Source organism: Gracilinanus agilis, chromosome 3 (assembly GCF_016433145.1).
Source record: "Gracilinanus agilis isolate LMUSP501 chromosome 3, AgileGrace, whole genome shotgun sequence".
Lineage (NCBI taxonomy): Eukaryota > Metazoa > Chordata > Mammalia > Didelphimorphia > Didelphidae > Gracilinanus > Gracilinanus agilis.
The window spans coordinates 300,286,324-300,306,895 of record NC_058132.1 but is presented as its reverse complement, the minus strand read 5'-3'; the positions used below and the strand labels follow the sequence as shown (position 1 = coordinate 300,306,895).

The following is a 20,572-nucleotide window of genomic DNA, read 5'->3' as shown; positions in this document are numbered from 1 at the left end:
TCCTTCACCAGCTCCTTTTACACATGAGGAAATTGAGGCAAATAAGGTTAAGTGACTTGCCAAGAGTCACACATCTAGTACATATTGGCGGCCACATTTGAACTCTGGTCTTATTGAGTTGAACCTTTGAGCTCTATCCATTGGGCCACCAAACTGCCTGATTAAAAGAAGTACTAATGGTGCTGATAATTCTCAGCACCACGGCTAGGGAAAGCAGAAAGGCTTGTGGTATCTCCCTCCAGAGACTAGGTACTCTAGCAAAGAAGACCAGTACAGCTGTCTACTTATATTATTGTGTGGGGAGTCACAAAGCTGGGAGATTTAAGGAAGAGGAAAGGTGGTGGTGGCAGCTGCCCATAGATAAGGGAATGGCTATACCTTTGGAAGACAGTGATTGTTTGAGTAAAGAGTTTCACTTTCAATTAAACCTCCAGGGCTCAGGAGCAGAGAAACTCCGTTGTATGGAATTCCCTGGAAACTTTTCTATTGTGAACTTTTCTCTGACTCTTCCTGCTTATTTGGTTTGGAGAGAAGTTGTCCAAATTGTATGTCAACTACACTTGCTATAGTGGTCAGAGAGCTGAAGCTACATCTCTAAGAAAGCCACTGCCTAAGCATGTACCTGATTAAACTTGGAATGTGTTTAAGGGCCTCAGGTATATAATCTCCCATCTCCAGGCATTTTCTCTGGCTGTTTCCCATGTATGGACCATTCTGTCCCTTCTCATCTTGACTGCTTCCTTTAGTGGTTTCCTTAACATCTCATCTTCAATCTCATATTTTATTTGCAGCCTTCCTCACATCCCTTATTTCTGGCTTCTCTCTGTTAATTATTCTCAATCCTGTATATACTTTATTTGTATATATTTATTGCCTGGTGTTTCCTTCATTCAATTGTGAGCTCCTTGAAGTTAGCGACCATCTTTCGTCTCCTTTGTATGTCCAGCACTAAGCATAGTGCCAAGTACAAAATAGGCACTTTAATAAATGTTTGCTGATTTATTAAAGATCTCATTTTTTTATGTTACTCCTGCTTGAAATCTGGTAAAATTTAAACACCAAGAAGAGCCTGGGAATGACTGAGAAGGTGTTAGAGATAATTTGAAATTGGTTACTATAAGGAATTATGGGCTTTGGGGAAACTCAAACCAAAACAATACAAAGTCCTGAAATAGTAAGGGATGTTCCTTCTAATTTCATAATCAAATCGAGTGCATATGAAATAAAATGGGGTAAAATCTGACAAAGAAGGGCTTGATAGCTATTTTGTTGGTCATTTGGAATTCATAGATAACAATCTACTCAAAACCATACCTAAATTAGAATAACTTTCACATCTCAAATAGTCATCCATCACTGACTTAAGGACATCTGGAGATGAGAAACCTCCTACATATCTAGGAAATACATTCCACTTGTGTATCACTCTTAAGTTTTAGGAAAGATTTTTCTATATTAAATCCAATTCTGCCTCTGTACAACCTCTATCTTCCTTTCTAAGTTCTGCATTTGGGAACCAAGCAGAAAAAATGTTCCCCTCTTCCCTTTGGATAAATCTTCAAATATGAGAGCTTTCCATTACCCTCTTAACTTTTCCATTATAAATAATATCAGGAATAATTATAGGACCTGAAAAATGAAATACAAAAAAAAAAAAAAAAAGGCCAACAGGAAGTCATAGAAGGCTAAGAATACTCAGGGCTCAAGAAAATGCAACAGCTCACAGATGATATTATTACCAACATAAATGACTGATATTATGGATAGACAGCAACCTGGCCCCATAATTGAATCACTCTGAGAAGACAGGATTGGGTCATACTGTGCAATAATGTCAAGGATTCCCAGCTGCTTCCTGTTGCCAAGCTTCTGTCTCTCTCTCCCTCCCCTTTTAAATAACCAATATTTTCTAAGTAATTATGTATTTCTATGAATCATTGAACACCATAATTTCAAAAGAGTTAAAGTTGTTGATGATGCAAAAGGAAAGTTGAAGAATGGATATAAGCTAATCAAAGCATATAATCCTTGATTGCTTGTTTATGAGAAGTGGTATAAAAGACATTGCCGAGGACACATATGAGTTGTTCATGTACTGAAAGCAAGGAAAGACATGGAAAATAATGCATTGGTATCCATTAAACATATATGTATATATTTACACACATACATTTACATATATGTGCACATTTTATATAAATGAAAGAATGAGTATTTTGGAGACATTATTTATGAGACTGAGCCTTCTTTTCTTAAATGGTGTAAGAGTTCAGGAGCTACTGCTTATTGGACCTTGTCCCACTCTCATCAGCTTAGAAGCTTTGACCTGCTCTGCTTTTTAAAAGGGCTTGTTAACCCATTGTTTGGCAATCCAGTGGCCCCCTGTTTCCATAATGGTGATGGAATTAGTACAGAATCTTTGTTGACTTAGACCACTACAACTCAAAAATGGAGCTCTGGAGATCTATCAGCCTCTTCCTCCTCAGGAGCAGAGAACTACAGGTGTATATGAACATGATCAGTTTGTGCATAAAATATATTTTTTTAAATTAAAAAGTCTATGCTTGTTGAGTAGAACCCAGTATGAAAGGTGCAGAGAAAGAAGTAGAGAATTATAAAGGAGAAAGGCACATGACTAGGCTATTATCTGCATCACTAAAATGTATTTTGCATTTGAGGAACAGAATTCAATAGAGGTATGGAAATGAGTATCAGGATATTACACTTATTTAAAATTATATGACTATATCTTTCTCAATTTGGTATTTCATTTTTGTCCGTTAAAATATTTTTAGAAAGTTTTACATTTTAGATATTTTAATATTTTAAAAATATTTATTTATGTGGACTTAGGACAAACCTCTCTCATTTTCGGATCATAAGTAAATATAATGTTTGCCATCAGTCTGTCAGTCATCAAAGACAATGTTAAGCAAAATGGGGCTAAGATCAGAGCCTGGATTATATAGATCTTCCTCTAGGATACAGTCCCTTTAGTGTGTGATATGTTCTTTGAATATTCACAATGAAGGAAAATAATTATTTTTCAAGACTAGGTTTGTTTTTTTGACAGGCCAAAAACTTGAATTTGAAACCAAGGATGATGATTAACATTTATGATCCAGCAGGGTAAAAATATTTTTGGAAAGAAATGAGGCATGACTCTCGAATCATGAAGTTGTTTTGCCCTGTGGCCTAGTAAACTGGCTATGAAAGCAATTCCAAGAAAAAAGTTTCAAAAGTGTCCTTAAGAAATGTCAGTATTTTCAGAAAAATTTCCTAGCATTGCAAGTTGACCACTCTGAAAGGAACATGACTCATTTGGGTATGTAAATGTTATCAATGACTGAAACAAATCAGGCTTTCTATTTTCTGTTTATACCTCCTATGACATATCAAATTAATCTAACTTATTTAATCTTCCTTTCATATAAAGTGTAGTAGATTGTTAGAATTTGTCCTCCACACAGCTTTCTCACTGTATAAGTCTGAACAAGTCACGCAATTGCTAAAAAACCTTTAATACTCTTCTATTGCTTCTTGCATAAAATATAAACTCCTTAGCATGACATTTAAGAACTGCCACAGTTTGGTTCCAAATTCCTGAGCTTTATTTTCTTTTCATACTTTCTACATTCAAGCCAGAATGAATGGCTAACTTTTCCCAAGGTACAAAATGAAAAGACACATCCTATATGTATTTGCTCATGCCTAGAATATACTCAGTATCTTACACCTTTCAAAATCATTTTACGTGAATGTTTTGATCAAGTATGAAATATGAAATATTCCTAAACAATTCTGTCTGGATTTCTGCCCCATCACAACTTATACTATATCATATGTATCTATTTCTGCTCCCTCTTCCCAGTTAAATTTATATTCTGAAGTGAAGGATGGATTTTGGGGGAGTATTTTATCCCTAAGACGACTTATATTTTTGTACAGAATAGTTGCTTAATATATGTTTATTGAATTCAAATGCATCAGTATTAATATACTGAATGGGGATACCAAGGTAGAGAAATAAACAGAAAGCAGTTGAAGATTATGGACACGTCTTTGACTGTATATTACAAACAGATTTTGCAGATAAATCTTAATTATCACCTTATTTACGTCTTTTTCACAATATCAAGAAGGAATTTCTGATTGATTTTTAAAAAAAAAATTGGCTCACACTCCATAAATATGTAAGGTTCACAGGAAACGGATTTGGCAAGGGCTATACACTATTCACACATACACACACAATTTCCTTCACGTTTTAAGATGATGTTGCTGACACTGTTACTTCCCCTGAGTGCAACTATGCTGTGTGAAATGCAATCTCTCCTAAATGGATTCATGACTATCTCAGTATTTTACAAGATTACCAAAACCAATCTGACTTTGGCCCCAGGCACTTCAAAAGTAAAACAGTAATGATGTCATAGTAAGAATGATTTTCATTTTCCTAAGAAATCACTGTGGCTGTGACTGCAAATGAAATGTTGAAGATATTACCCAAATAACAGGAGGGTGGCCAAGGCTCTGATATTAAGGAAGAAGACATTTAAGTAACATAAATTAGTTATTGTTATTGATCTAACTTCTCAGGTGATCCTTCCTCACTTTGCCTGTCTTGATGAGTCCGATGTCCTTTCCAAGAACAAAACAACACAAAAAAGGCAATTATCTTTTTGAGCTGAACAGGGCAAAAAGTCTTGTGTTATGAAACTAAGTGTTTTTTTTTTTTCCTCAAGATTGCTGAAGTGATGGTCTCAACCAATACCTTCCTCGCCAGCAGACTAGCATCTCCTTTCTGGAAGGGCTTAACTTTATTATCTTAGTTGAGCATTAGTGAAATAACAGTAATCAATGAAAGGGGCAGTTAGCTTACTCTCATTGTACTGTTACTAGTGTATTCCAATTAGAAAAGTGCTAATGTTATTGAGCACAAATAGGCATTCACATTTAGAAGAGGGAATTTACAAACAAAACCATAGGAAATATTTAGGATAGTTTACACAGAGGAGCAATCACTAGAACTAATACTGTAGTTATCTTTCTACCCATGGCAGCTCCTGTTTATAGGTTTTTTCCTTTCCGCATCTTATAATCACTGATCTATTACGACAGTCTAGTCACACTGCATTGCATATAAGGTAAAACTGTATATTTCCCATTCCTAGCATAGCAAGCCAGTGGGCTTTATCCTGATTTGAATACTAATGATTCAAAACCATCATTAGGCTCTGCTGCTGGAAATCAGCATGGAGAAGTTGATTTCTCACAAGTTTCCTAATGGAAAGGGATAGCATGTTACTGACTCAGCACTTGCAGGTAATAGGGTGAAAATGTTTTCCTGGATGTGTAAGACTCTCCAATCTGGAGTCATTTTTTTTAGGTGTCAGAGTGTTTGTTTGTTGCTTGCAATTGTCAGAACTTTTAGAATTTGCAGAAACCTTCCTATTATTTAGCCCAACATTTCCAATTATATTGCTTTTAGGGCACATAGAACAAAAATTGTTTAGGATACTTGGTCACATCTTCTATTTATTCCAAATCCAGAGATATTAGAATTCATTGAGAAGATTTGAATTCAGAGGATTCAAATTTTACTCTTGCCACTGCAACCTGTGTGACTTTGGGCAATTCTCTTCACTTTTGGGGAACTTGATTTCCTTAATGGTAAAATTAGGAAAATTTCTTTCTTGTTTTCCCTCTCCTCCCCCAACCCTCCCCTCTCCCTCTCCTTTTCCCTCTCCCTCTCCCTCTCCCTCTCCCTCTCCCTCTCCCTCTCCCTCTCCCTCTCCCTCACCCTCTCCTTCTCTCTCTCTCACCATATATATGTATACATATACATATATATTATACACACACATATATGTCATTTCTGGTTCTGAATCTATGATCCCAGGTAGCTTTGTTTTTTAATTACACTCATGAAATACTAAGCTTAATCACATCAGCTAATTGCATGCAACTAAGCAAACTGAGGCCTTTTGATTAATAAGCCATCCAGCTTTCATGCTCTGACATCAAAATTTATACCCTCCATGAAAAAACAAGGCCAAGGATACATAACATTAAACCAACACACAATTAACAGCACTTTGTTCTAATTATCTCTGGGCACAATTAATGTTGGCCCTGTAGTTCATTTTTCTTCTCTGATAGCTCCTTAGACTATTTATGCAGATTAATTCTTGATGTATTGGCATTCCCTAATACCAGTGGTTGTTTTTCTTTTAAAATTTGTACCAGCTTTCACACAAATCTGACCCTAGCATGGTTATTGAGTCACAGACCTAGAATTCAGAGTCTTCTAGCTCATACTGGAAAGTTTTTTGTTCCTTTTTCCTTCTAGGAATTTGGCCATAATTGAGTTAAAAAAGGTCATATATTGAATAAAGTTCCATGAATTGAGAGGATGGAAAAGGGACAGGATATAGCAATTATGACACCAACACAATTTGAAGTAAGAACAATCTCGGGTTTATTGATTTTTAGAAACCTAAAATTATCAGGCAAGTTCAGTGACCCAATATCAATAGTAAAAAGTCAGAAAGGGGAAAAAAAAGAACTAATCAAAATCTCTTGGAGGCAGGGACAGTTTCCATTTATTGGATTTGTAGGTTTTCTCAAATCTCCATAATGTTTTCCTAAATAAAAAGTTCCTTGGTAGTCAAAAGTAACCAGTGCAGGATTCTAGAACAGAATGACTGTCTAATTTATTATGCTTATCTGGCCATATTATTTTATGTACTGAAAATGGGTATGTACATAAAAGAAAAGCAACAAGCTAAGCAGGCAGATGAACAGTATGGAAATAGAAGGGACTATTAGGTCTAAGTCTGGCTCTGAACCCAGCTCCCTACAGAACTTTGATCATTATATTGGCCTCAGTTACCTATTCTAGAAAATGGGTCAACCAAACAGCGTAGAAATTTCCATAGAATTTCACACTAGGTTTCAAATGGGAAATTACTTCCTGCTTTTTTAAGGCTAAAGTCTAAAAACTCTGAAATAGAAGGTGTGCCCCAGAAGCACTAGAAAAGAAGGTGTCATTGGGGACCCTGACTTTCTAGGTGGTTGGGAAATGATTCTGACTCCAAATAAATGTTTTTTCTAAAATTCAAGGTGCTTTAAAATTCCACCATGTAAGATGGGGCATCCATAAAGGAAATAACGCAATGGAATTCAAAGTTAGAGGCAAAACAAAACTTTTATGATACTTCAATGAAATTGTGATTCCATTTCTATGAGTATTTCCAATAAAAGGAAGATCAGCTAAGAGAGAAAATAAGGGAATAAACATTTAAGTGCCTACTATGCGTCAGAAACTATGATAAGTGTGGTTGGCATGGAATAAGCTATGCTAAATGCTTTGTAAATATTATCTCATTTGATTTTCACAGTAACCTTCTCTGGATGGTATTATTTTTCATCCACATTTTATAGAAGGTAAAGAGAAGTAAGTGACTTGCTCAGAGTCACAGTTAGTGAGTATGAGTAGTCTGATTCTGATCACTAACTATGTACATCTATCTCATCCTATGCCACTTTTGTCCATTTCCTCTCATAATTCCTCCATGATGGTTATAGGAGGGATTAAGAGAGTCATTTCATGTAGTGGAGAACTTTCTCTAGATATTTTGAAATTGTGTAGAATGTGCAGCATTGGAGTATATCCTTTTCCTTTAACTCTACCTCTTTAACTTACCCACTAAATTTTCCTGTGAGATAATATTTCTTATGCACTTTATTTTTTAAGTGATAGAATGCTGACTGTCTACTCATACCCACCATACACCTCAACATTATCTATTACCCACAGCTTTAAATCATTGGAGATTCTGGTATTACATTATTTGCAGCCATTCTGTCTTTGCTTCTGGGAGAAACTAGGGATCATTACATGTACTGATAGACCGCTTGGAGATTATCCAAGGCATTCTTCACCCTCTTGATTTTTCTTTTGTAGAAAGTAATGTCAAACTTCTCAACTATTGTGGTTTTTATTTTGGAGGCTAAAGGCTAAATGTTTCAGGACTTAAGAAAAAGGATGATTTAGAAGATCTCACCATTTGCATGGAATTGCTATTTGACTTGAACTCTGTTGTGGGTAGTTTTTGTAACAATGGCAAACAATTTTGGTGAACATCGCTCTCCCTATTTTATGTTTGGGTTGCTTAAATAATCAAAGTTGATCAAAAAAATCAATGTATCTCTGAAGAAAGTTATCAATTTAGTTAAAATGTTTAATTTGTATAATGTATTAAAGACAACTTTCTTTTGGAGGAGATCCTAATAAAGGAGTGATTTGTTCCACCGAATCATGGCTTCTTTTTTAGTAAAAATAAAGTTAATAAACAACATGGATGTAGAGATCTGGTATTCTCTACCTTTGAATAAATTGTATAAATTTAAAGATGCAATTTGCTATAGAGTATGATCTTTCTATTCACTGTATAAGATCATGAAAGATACCTTCAATAAAAGCGCAAATTATTCTCAGATTCTGGGGATGCTAGAATAATCATAGATACTGATCAATAGGTATTTATATTTTTGATTGCTTTTTTGATAATAAAAAGTTTTGAGATTTTTTTCTACCTCAACATTTGTTATCCTTCTTTCTTTTAGATATCTTAAAAATTACTCAAAATTAGTCATTTTCTTGTATCCAAGACTGACCTCCTCTGGACATATTTGATTTAATGTGCTCTTTATTCAATTAATAAGCAAATCAACAAGGATATTTGAAGAGCTTGCAAAATGACAGTCCCTGTGCTAGATATTGAGGGGAAAAGTAAAATGAAGATAGTTCCTGTCTTCAATGAGCTCACAATCAAATATCTCCCTCTTTTCTTTGGTAACATTTCTAATTCCACACACAGCATAGCAAATTAGGGACTGGGATTTTAATGTAAATATATAGTACGTGCATTGTCATTGAAGGAAAAAAGCATTCTTTAGGGAAATCATCACTGATCTAGTCTATTTTAATTTTTTTTTGTTGCTGTCCCCTTTCTAGTTTAATCCTTAAAGCCCAAGGATGATTTGATTTAATTGGGTCTCTCAACAAACTTTCTATAAACTTTTCCCCTCAAATGTTACTTGCTGTTTTATGAGGTAATACTGCTCAGAATCTCTTACCATCATCCTATGTAAGCTTTTATAAAGAAGTTTATATTCTGAACAGATGCTTGATTTGGGTCTTATAGTTTCTTGCTTGGCAAGGAGACCAACTATTTTCTGGAAGAGGCAGATTCCCTCTTTTTGAAGGGAGTATTCAATGAGACAGTCTTTATAAAATACTTTGAAAACTTTAAATGTGTTGCATAAATGTTTTATTAGTATTATTAATTCTGGGCTCTTTTAAGTCTCCTCATTGTGAGGATTAATTAACAGTTTAATGATCCTTACGAAATGGTGATGTTTTATATCAATGGTGGAAAAGGTGAAATAGATAAAAGAAAAAAATCTACAGCTAGTTAAATAGATAAGGTTGGAGCTACCCTCAAATGGGCCATGCATATTTTTATTTTTATCCTTTCCTCTAACTCAGTATTGATTTTTGTTCTTTGGTCTAACAAGTCAATAGTTTAGTGGCAAACTGACAACTGATTTAAAAATGATTCCCATATCAGGATAATCATTCATTTGAGGATAGGATATAATAATGTCCACTGTTTGTGATATTATTCAGTGCTTGCCATGTCTAGTATCTCTTGATCCTCACTGGAGTATGTGTGAAGCTTTTGTCTAATATATAAACTTGATCTCATTTCTTGCCCCTGAATCACATTTCTAATATATTTTTCAATATCTTTCCCTATGCCCAAATTTGTATTAAAGTCACTGAGAATATGTGGATTGAACTAAGAAGGCTTTACAGAATTCTTTGTAGAATGCCTCAACCTAATCATACTCTCCAATAGATGTTTAAATAGATGCTGAGATTTTGCTCCTGCTGGTATTTTTATACGTGCTTATCATTTACTCTGCAATCAATATAAAATGACCACACATCCCATGAAATATACTTTTCATTGCCTTTGGATAACAAATGAAATCTTGTCCCCTGATTCTTTTATCTGCCTCTTCAAGGAAAACCTGCGAGTCATTTTTTCACTTAGCTCCAATTTTCTTCTAGAGTATTATACTCAGAGTCAGGAATATCCTACTTCAGAAACATACTATCTTGAAACTCTAATCTAGGTGGCTTAACTTTTTCTCAGATTCAATTTCCTCATCTGAAAAATGGGGATAATAATGATACCTACATCATAGAATTGGTGAGAGAAATGAATGAGATCATATACACATTCAATGCTTTTTTAAACCTTGAAACTATTGGAAAGCTAGTGACTGTTATTAGTTGATGACTTTCCTTCATGGTAATAATGCCATTATTAATCTGATTCTGATCTTCTAGTAACTGGTCCACCTTTTACTTTATCAAGGCTTCACATTTAAAATGCCAGTTACAAGTTACAGTCTAGAATTGCACAATAATTAGTATATTCTTCTTCCCTTTCTTTGCCCCTCTTTCATCATCACAGAAGAAGTTGAAGGAGCCATATAGGGTTCAGAGCCAATTTGTGTGTATGTGTGTGTGTGTGTGTGTGTTTCACAGACTACTTTCTCCAAATAATTCATCTCCTAAAGATAAAAGAGAGTGTATTGATTATGAGCCTTTCTATACTGGACTAAGTTGGAAAGGCAGGAAAAAATCTGCTCATGAAATGATAAGTAAAGTCTTACCAGCACAGCAGAAAGTGTCTGAGCTCTTGTTCTGCTGATATAACATTTAAGAAGCAATATCACCCTGGAATACTATTGTGCTTAAAGGAATAAAGAACTGGAGGAATTCCATGTGAACTGGAATGTCCTCCAGGAGTTGATGCAGAGTGAAAGGAGCAGAATCAGGAGAACATTGTATATAGAGACTGATACACTGTGGTAAAATCAAATGTAATGGACTTCTGTACTAGCAGCAATGCAAGAATCCAGAGCAAGGCTGAGGGACTTATGAGAAAGAAAACTAGCCACCTTCAGAGGAAGAACTGTGGTGGGAGAAAAATAGAAGAAAAACAACTGTTTGAACACATGGGCTGATGGGGATATTATTGGGGATGAAGACACTAAACAATAACTCTAGCCCAACTATCAATAATTTGGAATTAGGTCTCAATCAATGATACATGTAAAACCCAGTGGAATTGTGTGTTGGTTAAAGGGGGTTGGGGGATTTGGGGGAGAGGGAAAGAATATGAAATATGTAACTATGGGAAAATATTCAAAATAAAAATATAATAAAAAATAAATGTTTGATAGAAAAAAAGAAGTTATATCACCCCATACTTTAATGAAGACTAAATCTGAACCTCATGAATCAGAATCCTTTATTATCAAGAGCAGCATAGTGCAAAGAGCCCTGAACATTGAGTCAGGAAGCCCTAGTTTCAAATACTAGCTATGAGACTCACTAGCTGTGTGACTTTGGTTAAGCCACTTAAACTCTTTAAATACAAGAAAAATATGGATAATACCTTATTTAGAGGATTATTGTGAAGGCCAAATATGTAATGTAGGAAAAGTATTTTGACAATTTCAAAGCACTAGATACATGTCAACTATTATTATTAATAAAAACAACTACATAATCACATAACAGTGTTAACATATTTTGAATACTTTCTGGCTCCTGTTTTGTGTTCCCAGAAAGAATGGAATGCTAACCCTAAAAGAAAAAAAAAGTGAGATCATCTGTATCAATTCTCCCTGGAACATAGTAAGAACTCAATAACTACTTGTTAACAGACTTAATTTAGGCCTTAAGCAGGACACTGAGAAGCAGTCTAGAATGCCACAGTTAGGCTTAGAAGGTTAGTGGGGGAATTGTCTTTGTAAGGAAATATTTGTGTTGTCTTGTCAAAGTTTCCCTAATCTCCCTAGACTCAGAGACTCAACCAGTTTCTGCTTCTGAGGTTCCTGTTTCTAAAGCATCTTTACTCTCCAGCCTGATACAGGAAATAATGTTATTTATATATTGATAAGATTTTTACTTTCTCTTCAATATTTTAAAAAAAGGATATACCATATATATTGGAATTTTTGTAGTACAAAGCTTTTTAAATCTAATTGTCTCAGTGACTGTTGCTAGGAAACCACACGATGCAAATTAATCAGTATATTCCCAAAAGGTATACCTGCTAGCCAGGGGAGTTTTGTGTAACTTAGAAGAGACCTGACAAAAAATATTTTTTGGAAAGGGACAATTATGGAGTTTTATTAAAGACTAGCAACCACATGCCACTATTTCACTTTTCTTTCTCTTCCTATTTTGTCACGATATGGGAAGATTCAAGAGAAATGAGAACATGGTATTACTATCTCTTTTGAAAAGGATTGCTAGGAAGGCCAAATTAGACCATTCTTCTCATTAACTATGAGCCTATGGAGAATGGATTGTCAGTAGCGATAATGATAAAGAATAAAGGGGAGAGAGATGGCATATGTCTGGGCTTTTGATAGCAAGCTGTTTTGAGTTCCTGCTTTCTAGTACTATGTACATAAGGAAAGGGCTTTTCATTTAACTTAAAAGATCCAGGATGGAATCTTTTCAAGCCTGGGAAAAGGTAAGATAAGAGTAATCAGTGCTAGAGAACAGTTACAACTAATGAATAAGTTACCAAAATATTCTTTAAATAATGCTGTAAATTTTAAATCATTCTTTTTACCATCTATTAAATGTAGTAGCTGTTAATAAATAGTTCTAAATAGACCTTTGAGTAAATAATTAAATATATTTAATAAAAGCCAAGAATAATTGAGTAAAAAGTCTGCTATTCTCAACTCTCATTTTACCACTTGACATTAATATTTCCTTTTCTTTATTCTTATAACAATTTACCCTATCTTTACTTATATACATCTGATTATTAAATAGTAATAATCATAATAGTCTATATTTGTTAATTTTATACATACTTCATCATATTTGATCCTCAAAACCATCATATGATTTAGACAGTATGGATATTATTGGCTTAGTTTTAAAATTGGAATGTGAAGATTTAGAAAGTTTCAGTGACTTGCCAGTAGGTCAGTTTGTCTGGTCTCCAAGAGTATTGGAGTCTGTACAATTCCACTATACTATGCTACCTCTGTAAGTAAACTCCTTCAAGGCAGAGTTGTGTTATCTTTCATCTTTTTATATACAAGGTTAAGGTGGTACCTTCTCTCCAAGTTGTGTTTAATATACATGTTTACTGAATTAAATTTAGATTAATTGAGCCAAACTTCTAAAATGAGGAGGCCATAACTAAGTTAATACCATCTACCTATTATTGAGAAACAAGGATTCCAATAATAAAATTAAATAACAACTAATAATGTCTTAAAAATTCAGTTCTATGATATGACACAAAAACATTCTCCAAAGGTGGGAACCTTGTAGAATACATGAAGGATCCAAGGGGAGTTACAAGTAAACTGGATTTTAAATTGTTCATGTATCTCTAGTGGTCAGCAGATTAACAGAACATAGAGATTCTTCCAGATCAAAGGACGTGAAGCAAAAGTCTGGCATGTAGAGAGCACATTCTAAACCTATCCCTTTCCACTCTCCCAGTGTAAACGCAGTGCTTCCATCTTGACTTAACTCAGAAAGCACCCAAAAAAAAAAACATACTGATGAAAGAAAGAAAAGGATAGTGAACGAGGAAAAGTGGCAAAAAGAAGTCCTTCTCTAATCCTCTCCTCCCCATTTACTCCACCTTTTGGTCCTTTTATAAATGAGTAACTTTTGCCATCATGATCTCTCTTAAATTTTAACTACCAATATTTGGAAGACAAAAAATTTAGATACCAATTAATTAGCCATTTCTCCCTCCCTTTCCCAACTGTTGGCACTCCATCGTTAGTTATAAATCCGATTGTATTTTTTAATACCATGTTTATAAGAAAGCTTTAGTGTGCAAGCCTTTGGTTTCCAACCATAAAGCTCCTCATCAGAGTAGTTTATGAATGTGTTAGGCTGACTCATCCTACATCTTCCCAATTTAGACTTTTTCTTATATATGTGAACCTATGAATACATTTGTCATATTCTTAAACTATAAGCTATATAAGCTACAGCCATTTTGCCTGTAAATGTGCCCAGAGATGCCATATCATGAACACATAAATATAATAAAATAACATAAAACTAAGGAGCATTGAGACAACTATGACCCAGTGGCTTAAGAACATTGGATCTGGAGTCAAGAAGACTTGAGTTCAAATCCAGACACTTAAAACTCATACTTGTATGACCTAGGGCAAGTCACTTAACCTGTGTATGCCTAGGAGGCAGCTAAGATGGCACAGTGGATAGAGTACTGTAGCCGGGCTCAGGAAAACATGAGTTCAAATTCAGCCTCAGAAACTTCCTAGCTGTGGGATCCTGGGAAAGTCACTTAACCTCTGATTGTCTGACAAAAGAATCTACTGAATTCACTGGAAAAGGAAATGTCAAAAGACTCCAGTATCTTTCATGAAGGGTTAGACGGGAGTGAATGACTCAACAACAACAAAACAATTGCTTACTGAATTTCAATAGTTCAAAATATACTTATACATATACACACAGAATATGTGATTATTCTAAAATTTCTTGTTATTTTCTATAAGAATAAAGAGCAGTGAAGAATTTTTTTGAAATGGGTCATGTATCAGATTCAAGGACCTTTAAAAATAACACCTATATTTCTATAAAAGGAAATTAATTTTAAATATATATTATCACAGAATGTTATAAAGTCTTAGAATTAATAAGATCTTCAAATGTATAGTTTGTTTTTATTCTCTTCATATATGATCTAACCAAGTCTGAATTCAAAAGTCTTTATTGTATTTATAAAATCTATGAGAAAAAGAAAGTTTAGTTTCTCCTTTACAAATTCAGCATTTGTTAAAGGGGTTTTGTTGTTGGGAATTTAAAAAGAAATGTAGTTACTAATTATCTTGATAAATTTGCCTAAAAGCCAGAAAGGATCATATTAATTACTTAAATAAATAAGTACTCATAAGTTTCTTAGGATTTTGAGATGGAAGGAATCAATCAATCAGCAGAATTATAAGCACCAGCTTTATGCCAAGCATTGTACTAGGTGCCAGGAAGATATATTTAAATTCTTATTTTAAAAATAAAGAAAGAAAGGCCTGAATGGGTGAGGTTCATTGCCCCACAGTCATACTCTCCTTTATACTATCTAAAATACTAGGATTAGATTCCAGGAAAGCAAAACAACAACAACAGCAACAACAGCAGCAACAGCAACAACAGCAGCAGCAGCAACAACAACAACAACAACACCTAAGACATTACTAATTCTCCTTGAATCTAGAAATGCATTTGGTACATCAAAAAGTTAACATTGTCAATATTAATTAAATGTCAATTAAATATTATTAATTCAGAATAATGTTGTCTAAAAAATAAACTCTTTAGAAGGTGATTCCAAAAGCATTACTATTTTTCACAGTAGGTCAAAATAAAAAAAAATAAAGCTTTGATAATCAGATAAGAATTAATTGGGTCTACAGTGGAGTCATTGATAGTTTTTTTAATTATAAAATTTAGATTAACTTTGTTAGTTATTAAAAAATCCTTACTTTCTAGTCACCTCAGAAATCATATAAATTCAAGTAGTTTTGAAAGTAAACAGAATGAAATTAATTTGCATTTTTAATATTTCTGATAGGCTACAAGTCATTTTAAAATGTCTGATTAGGAATGTGGATTTTTTTCACTTATACTTGTTTTAGTCATTTTATCTACTTATTATGATCAGGAGAAAAATTGATTTAATATGAGGCTGACAAACATCTAAAAGGATAAAGTAGAAAGAAAATCTGGGGAAGGAATCTAATGGAATCTGACTGTTGAGGATAAAAGTAAGATCTCTCTAATGGAGTCATACTGTGAATTGCATGGAAAAATTAGAAGGAGTCCCAAAGTATCCACAACAATTATAAACTCAGTATAGTATAAAATCATCCCCATAATACGGGAAGATGAGGGAGTTGAATTTTTATTGTTTTGAAAGCAATTGTGGCTTGATAAGTTTACAGTAGATAGCAAAATTGAAGACTTTGGCTTTATATGAAAGGTCCTCTTTGGTTAATATATAGACAAGAAAAGCACTAGAAGAAAACCCGTCAATAACTTCTACATATGGTTATCCCTTCAACATCCTGGAGGTTAGGGGTTTGGTGCCTCCACGATCTGGAAAACTTGTGTAAAAATTTTTAGCTCTCTCTTTGTACCATAGAATAATGTATTTTCCTTTTTTTTTTTTTTTTTTGATCTGGGTGTTTCAGTACTTTATTGTAAATTTTGTGTTAAGTATGCATTTCTGAATTTGTAAACATGTGTTTGTGTCATGTGCTGCCTTAATGTGTTGTCTTTGGCTTCCACAAAACACCCCAAATTCCCATTAAATTTCTTATCATGACATGCGATATATCAGTACTATGATGTGCAATATGGAAGGGATAGCTGTATTTCTGCAGAATAGATCATCAGTGTGAAGCTAGAAAAGTATCTGAGAGATCATCTAATCCAAAGATCCCTATTTTGCAGACAAAGAAACTGAGGTCCCTAAAGGACAAATGAGTAATGAGTAGAAAATTTGCAATGTGAACTTTGTTGTCTCTCTTTCTAAATTCCACCTTCTTTTTACTGTATCATGTTGTTAAGACACATCCCATAGAATAAAGCTGAGCCAATATATCTAACATAACTATTTACTAGGACTCCCCTCAAAGTTTTTTCAACAACCAAAATGTGGGTTTGTCTTTCAGTGACCATTATTAACCTAAGCATTTATAACTAACATTTGAAATGATCAAAAATCTCATTTTGGAACTCAAATGGCAATGATCGATCAAGCCTTGAACCTAATGAAAATCGCTTAATTAATGCTCTTCAAAAATGTGAATTTTGATCTAGAGAGACTCTTTTAGTCCTAGGAAGATTTAACATTTTTCTTAACCTACAACAAATGAATCAAGATGGGAAATAATATGTAACAGGAATGAGAAAGGGAAGATTTACGACTCACTGCAATTCAATGTCAATAAAAGAAATTGAGTCCTTTTTTTACATGTTAAGTTGTTTTATTCCTTACCTCTAGAGCTTTCAATCTTTCTAAAAGCAATTTGGTCTTTTCTTTCCCCTCATCTGTACTGCTGCTTTCACTCCTCGAATCCTCATCCACCACCATGTGCAGATCTTCCAAAGTTTCTTTGTGCTTCTTTTCTTCCTCTGATTGTTTTTCCTAAAACAATAAACTCAATAAGTATTTATTCATTTTTTTTAAATCCTTACCTTGTTTTTTTAGAATTGATTGTAGGTATCATGATATTCCAAGGCAGAAGAGCAGTAAAGGCTAGGCAATTGAGGTTAAGTGACTTGTCCAGGATCACACAGCTGGACAGTCAGTATCTGAGGTCAAATTTGAACCTAGGACCTTTTATCTCAGGCATAGTTCTCTATTTATTGAGCCATCTAGTTGCTCTGCAAGAAGCAGCTTGCTTTGTGGCAGTTATTGCTAAGTGTTCAGGATTGAAAGGCAAACACCCCCTTCAAGGAGATCTTAGTTTAATGGGTGAGAGTTATAAACTAGATATACATAGGGCGAATTAAAGGTAATGTTAGAAGGACTCCACTACATGTCACACTAGATTAGAGGTCTGACCCTGGAATTGGAAGACCCATTTTCCCCAAATTCAAATTTGGCCTCAGACACTTATTCGTCATGTCATTATGGACAAGTCACTTAACCCTGTTGGTTTCAATGTTTTCATCTGTAAAATGGCCTGGAGAAGGAAATGGTAAACTACTCTATTATCCTTGCCAAGAAAACCACAAATGGACTTGGAGAGACTTGGTTATGACTTAAAAATGACTGAACAATTTTAGAAGAAAGGAAATAACCTGAAGTAAAAGGGACAGAAAAATTCTCTTGAATAAAACCACATTTGATGTGAGTACTGCAGAAAGTCAGCCAGACCAGGAGACAGAGAAGGAGGGCGAGCATTATGGGATGAGAGGACAGCAAATGAGAAGGCACTAAATCACATAATGGTGGGAAAATACCGAGAAGGCCAATGTTGCTGGATTATTGGGAGGTGGAAGGGAGTCAAGTGTAAGAAGATAGCAAAGGTTGTGAAAGGTTCTAAACACAGATTTGCTATTTTATCCTGGAGCTATTAAGGAGCCACTGGAGTTTGCTGAGTAGGGAAATGACCAAGTCAGACATGGGCTTTAGGAAGATCATTTTAACAGCTGAGGAGAGGATTTATTGGAAGAGCAGAGGCTCGAGGCAGGAATGCCACTCCAAAGGATATTATAATGGTCCAGGGGTGAGGTGATGAGAACCTGAGCCATTGTAGAGTTTGGGTCAGGGGGCATATATGAGATTTGGCAAGGGTAAAAAGTGGATTTGGCAACATGTTACCTATGGGGATGCTGGTGAGTGAGAGAAGGGAGTCAAGAATTACAACTGAGGTGGAGAGTCTGAGTGACCAGAAGAATAGTGATGCCCCAGAGAAAAAGAGGGAAGTTAATAAAGTGTGATCGCTTTCTGTAATTCCCCCCAAAAGTAAACGAGAGAACCAGAAATAAAGATCTCATATCATTTTGCAGCTTACACATCCTTTAGTCAACGAGAGTCAGGTCTGACTGGAAACATTTTCAATGTCACTTACATTATTAGCAAACACAAAAGGTATCTCATTTGATCCCCCCTGACAGGGCAAGCTTGTGGGTCACCACCTTTTAATGCAGGTGTCTGCTCCCTAGCAAGAGAAGTGACTTGGTTAGCAAAAGCCTCAGGTGGTGTCATGCAGTTAATCCACTTTTATCCACACACTGGAGCTTACCCTTGAGCTGTGCACTAAACTGTAAAGGAAATAATAAAAAAAAAAATCGGCACCAAAGCTTTGATTTTTGAACAGCCTAGCTCCTCAAAGTGGGATCATTAAAGTCAGTGGACAACCAACCATTTAATTAATTTGTGGGAAAATGTAATATCATGAAAGATTGGGACTACGGTGATTTCAGGCTTCTGTGAAGGCTAAAACCAATTAGCTCCTTCAGCTCAGCAGAGCAGTTCTGAACCCAGCTCCCCACCTCCACTTCTTAGCTTTTTCAACACTCTAGCATTTCTAGTATAGCCTTGGGGTGTCCATAAAAATGTTGTTATTCAGTCTTCCATCTCTGCTGGGTGTTTTCTTTTCACCCCATCTCTGACAACTCTCTGGAGGAGAAGAAAAGTTACTAATTTCCAGAGGGAAAAAAGTCATAGAGATGACCATTCGAGAATGACTTCTCATAGCTCTTATACACACCCCAAGTCCCCCAGCTACTGAGCCTGAAGTTATTGCCAACTAGCCATATTAAAGTTAGATCCCATTTAGAGAACACATTAGTGGTTTCAAAGTTCTCTTCTCACAACACCTCTGGGAGGTAGCTGTGTCACTGCCCCAGTGCAAAAATTATCATGTTCTCACTGTACTTCAAAATTCTTCATATTTCAGCTGTGCTCAAATACCTAAATAGGTCTGTCTCCCAAGGAGATCACAGAAAAGTGGGAAGGAACTCTTTGTACAAAATATTTATAGTAACTCTTTGTGTGGTAGCAAAGAATTAGAAAATGAGGAGATTGTCATCGTTGAGGAATGGTAGAACAAGTGCTGATATATGATTTTGATAGAATATTATGGTGCTTTAAGAAATGATGATAAAGAATTTTGAAAACCCTAGAAAGTCCTATATGAACTGATGCAAAGTAAAAAGAGAAGAAGTAGGAGAATATTGTACCCAGTAGCAGCAATATTGTAATGATGAGCAACCATGGAAGACTTCACAATGCTGATCAAGACAGTGATTCAAGATAATTCCAAAGGATCCAGGATGAAAAATGCTATCTACTTCCAAAAAAAAAAAATTGATGAACAGATAATGACAAAAATTGAAGTGTAATTTTTTCACCTAATTTATTTTTCTTATTTGCTTGTTTTCTTTTACAACACTGCTAAAACATAAGTATATACATATATATATATATATTTTTAAATGAAATGAAATTAAAATTAAATTTATTTATTATTTATTTTATTTTTATTTTCTTTTTAAAATTTTATTTAAATTTTATTTAAATAAATTAAATTTTAAAATTTTAAAAATATGTAAACCCCTACCTTCCATCTTGGAATCAATACTGTGTATCAGTTTCAAGGCAGAAGAGTGGTAAGGGCTAGGCAATAGGGGTTAAGTGACTTGCCCAGGCTCACACAGCTGGGAAATGTCTGAGGCTGGATTTGAATCTAGGACTTCCGGGCTCTAGGCCTGGCTCTCAATCCACTGAGCTACCCAGCTGCGCCCCCCTTCTACTTTGCAGAAGTATATCACATGTATAATAGATATCACATTGTATGCCTTTTCAAGGAGTGGGTAAGGAAATGAAGGAAGGAATAGAATATAGAACTAATTTTTAAAAAAATGAATGTTAAAATTTTTTATGTAATT

At 34.7% G+C, this 20,572-nt stretch overlaps 1 protein-coding gene across 1 annotated transcript in view; it reads right to left on the bottom strand.

The window, feature by feature from the left end:
- The window catches only part of NCKAP5 (NCK associated protein 5), a 926,355-nt gene that overhangs the window by 287,402 nt on the left and 618,381 nt on the right, over positions 1-20,572 (bottom strand). Inside the window, exon 6 of the mRNA XM_044669911.1 lies at positions 17,169-17,318. Within this exon, the coding sequence (XP_044525846.1) occupies positions 17,169-17,318 (150 nt within the window). The remainder of the gene's footprint in view (positions 1-17,168; positions 17,319-20,572) is intronic.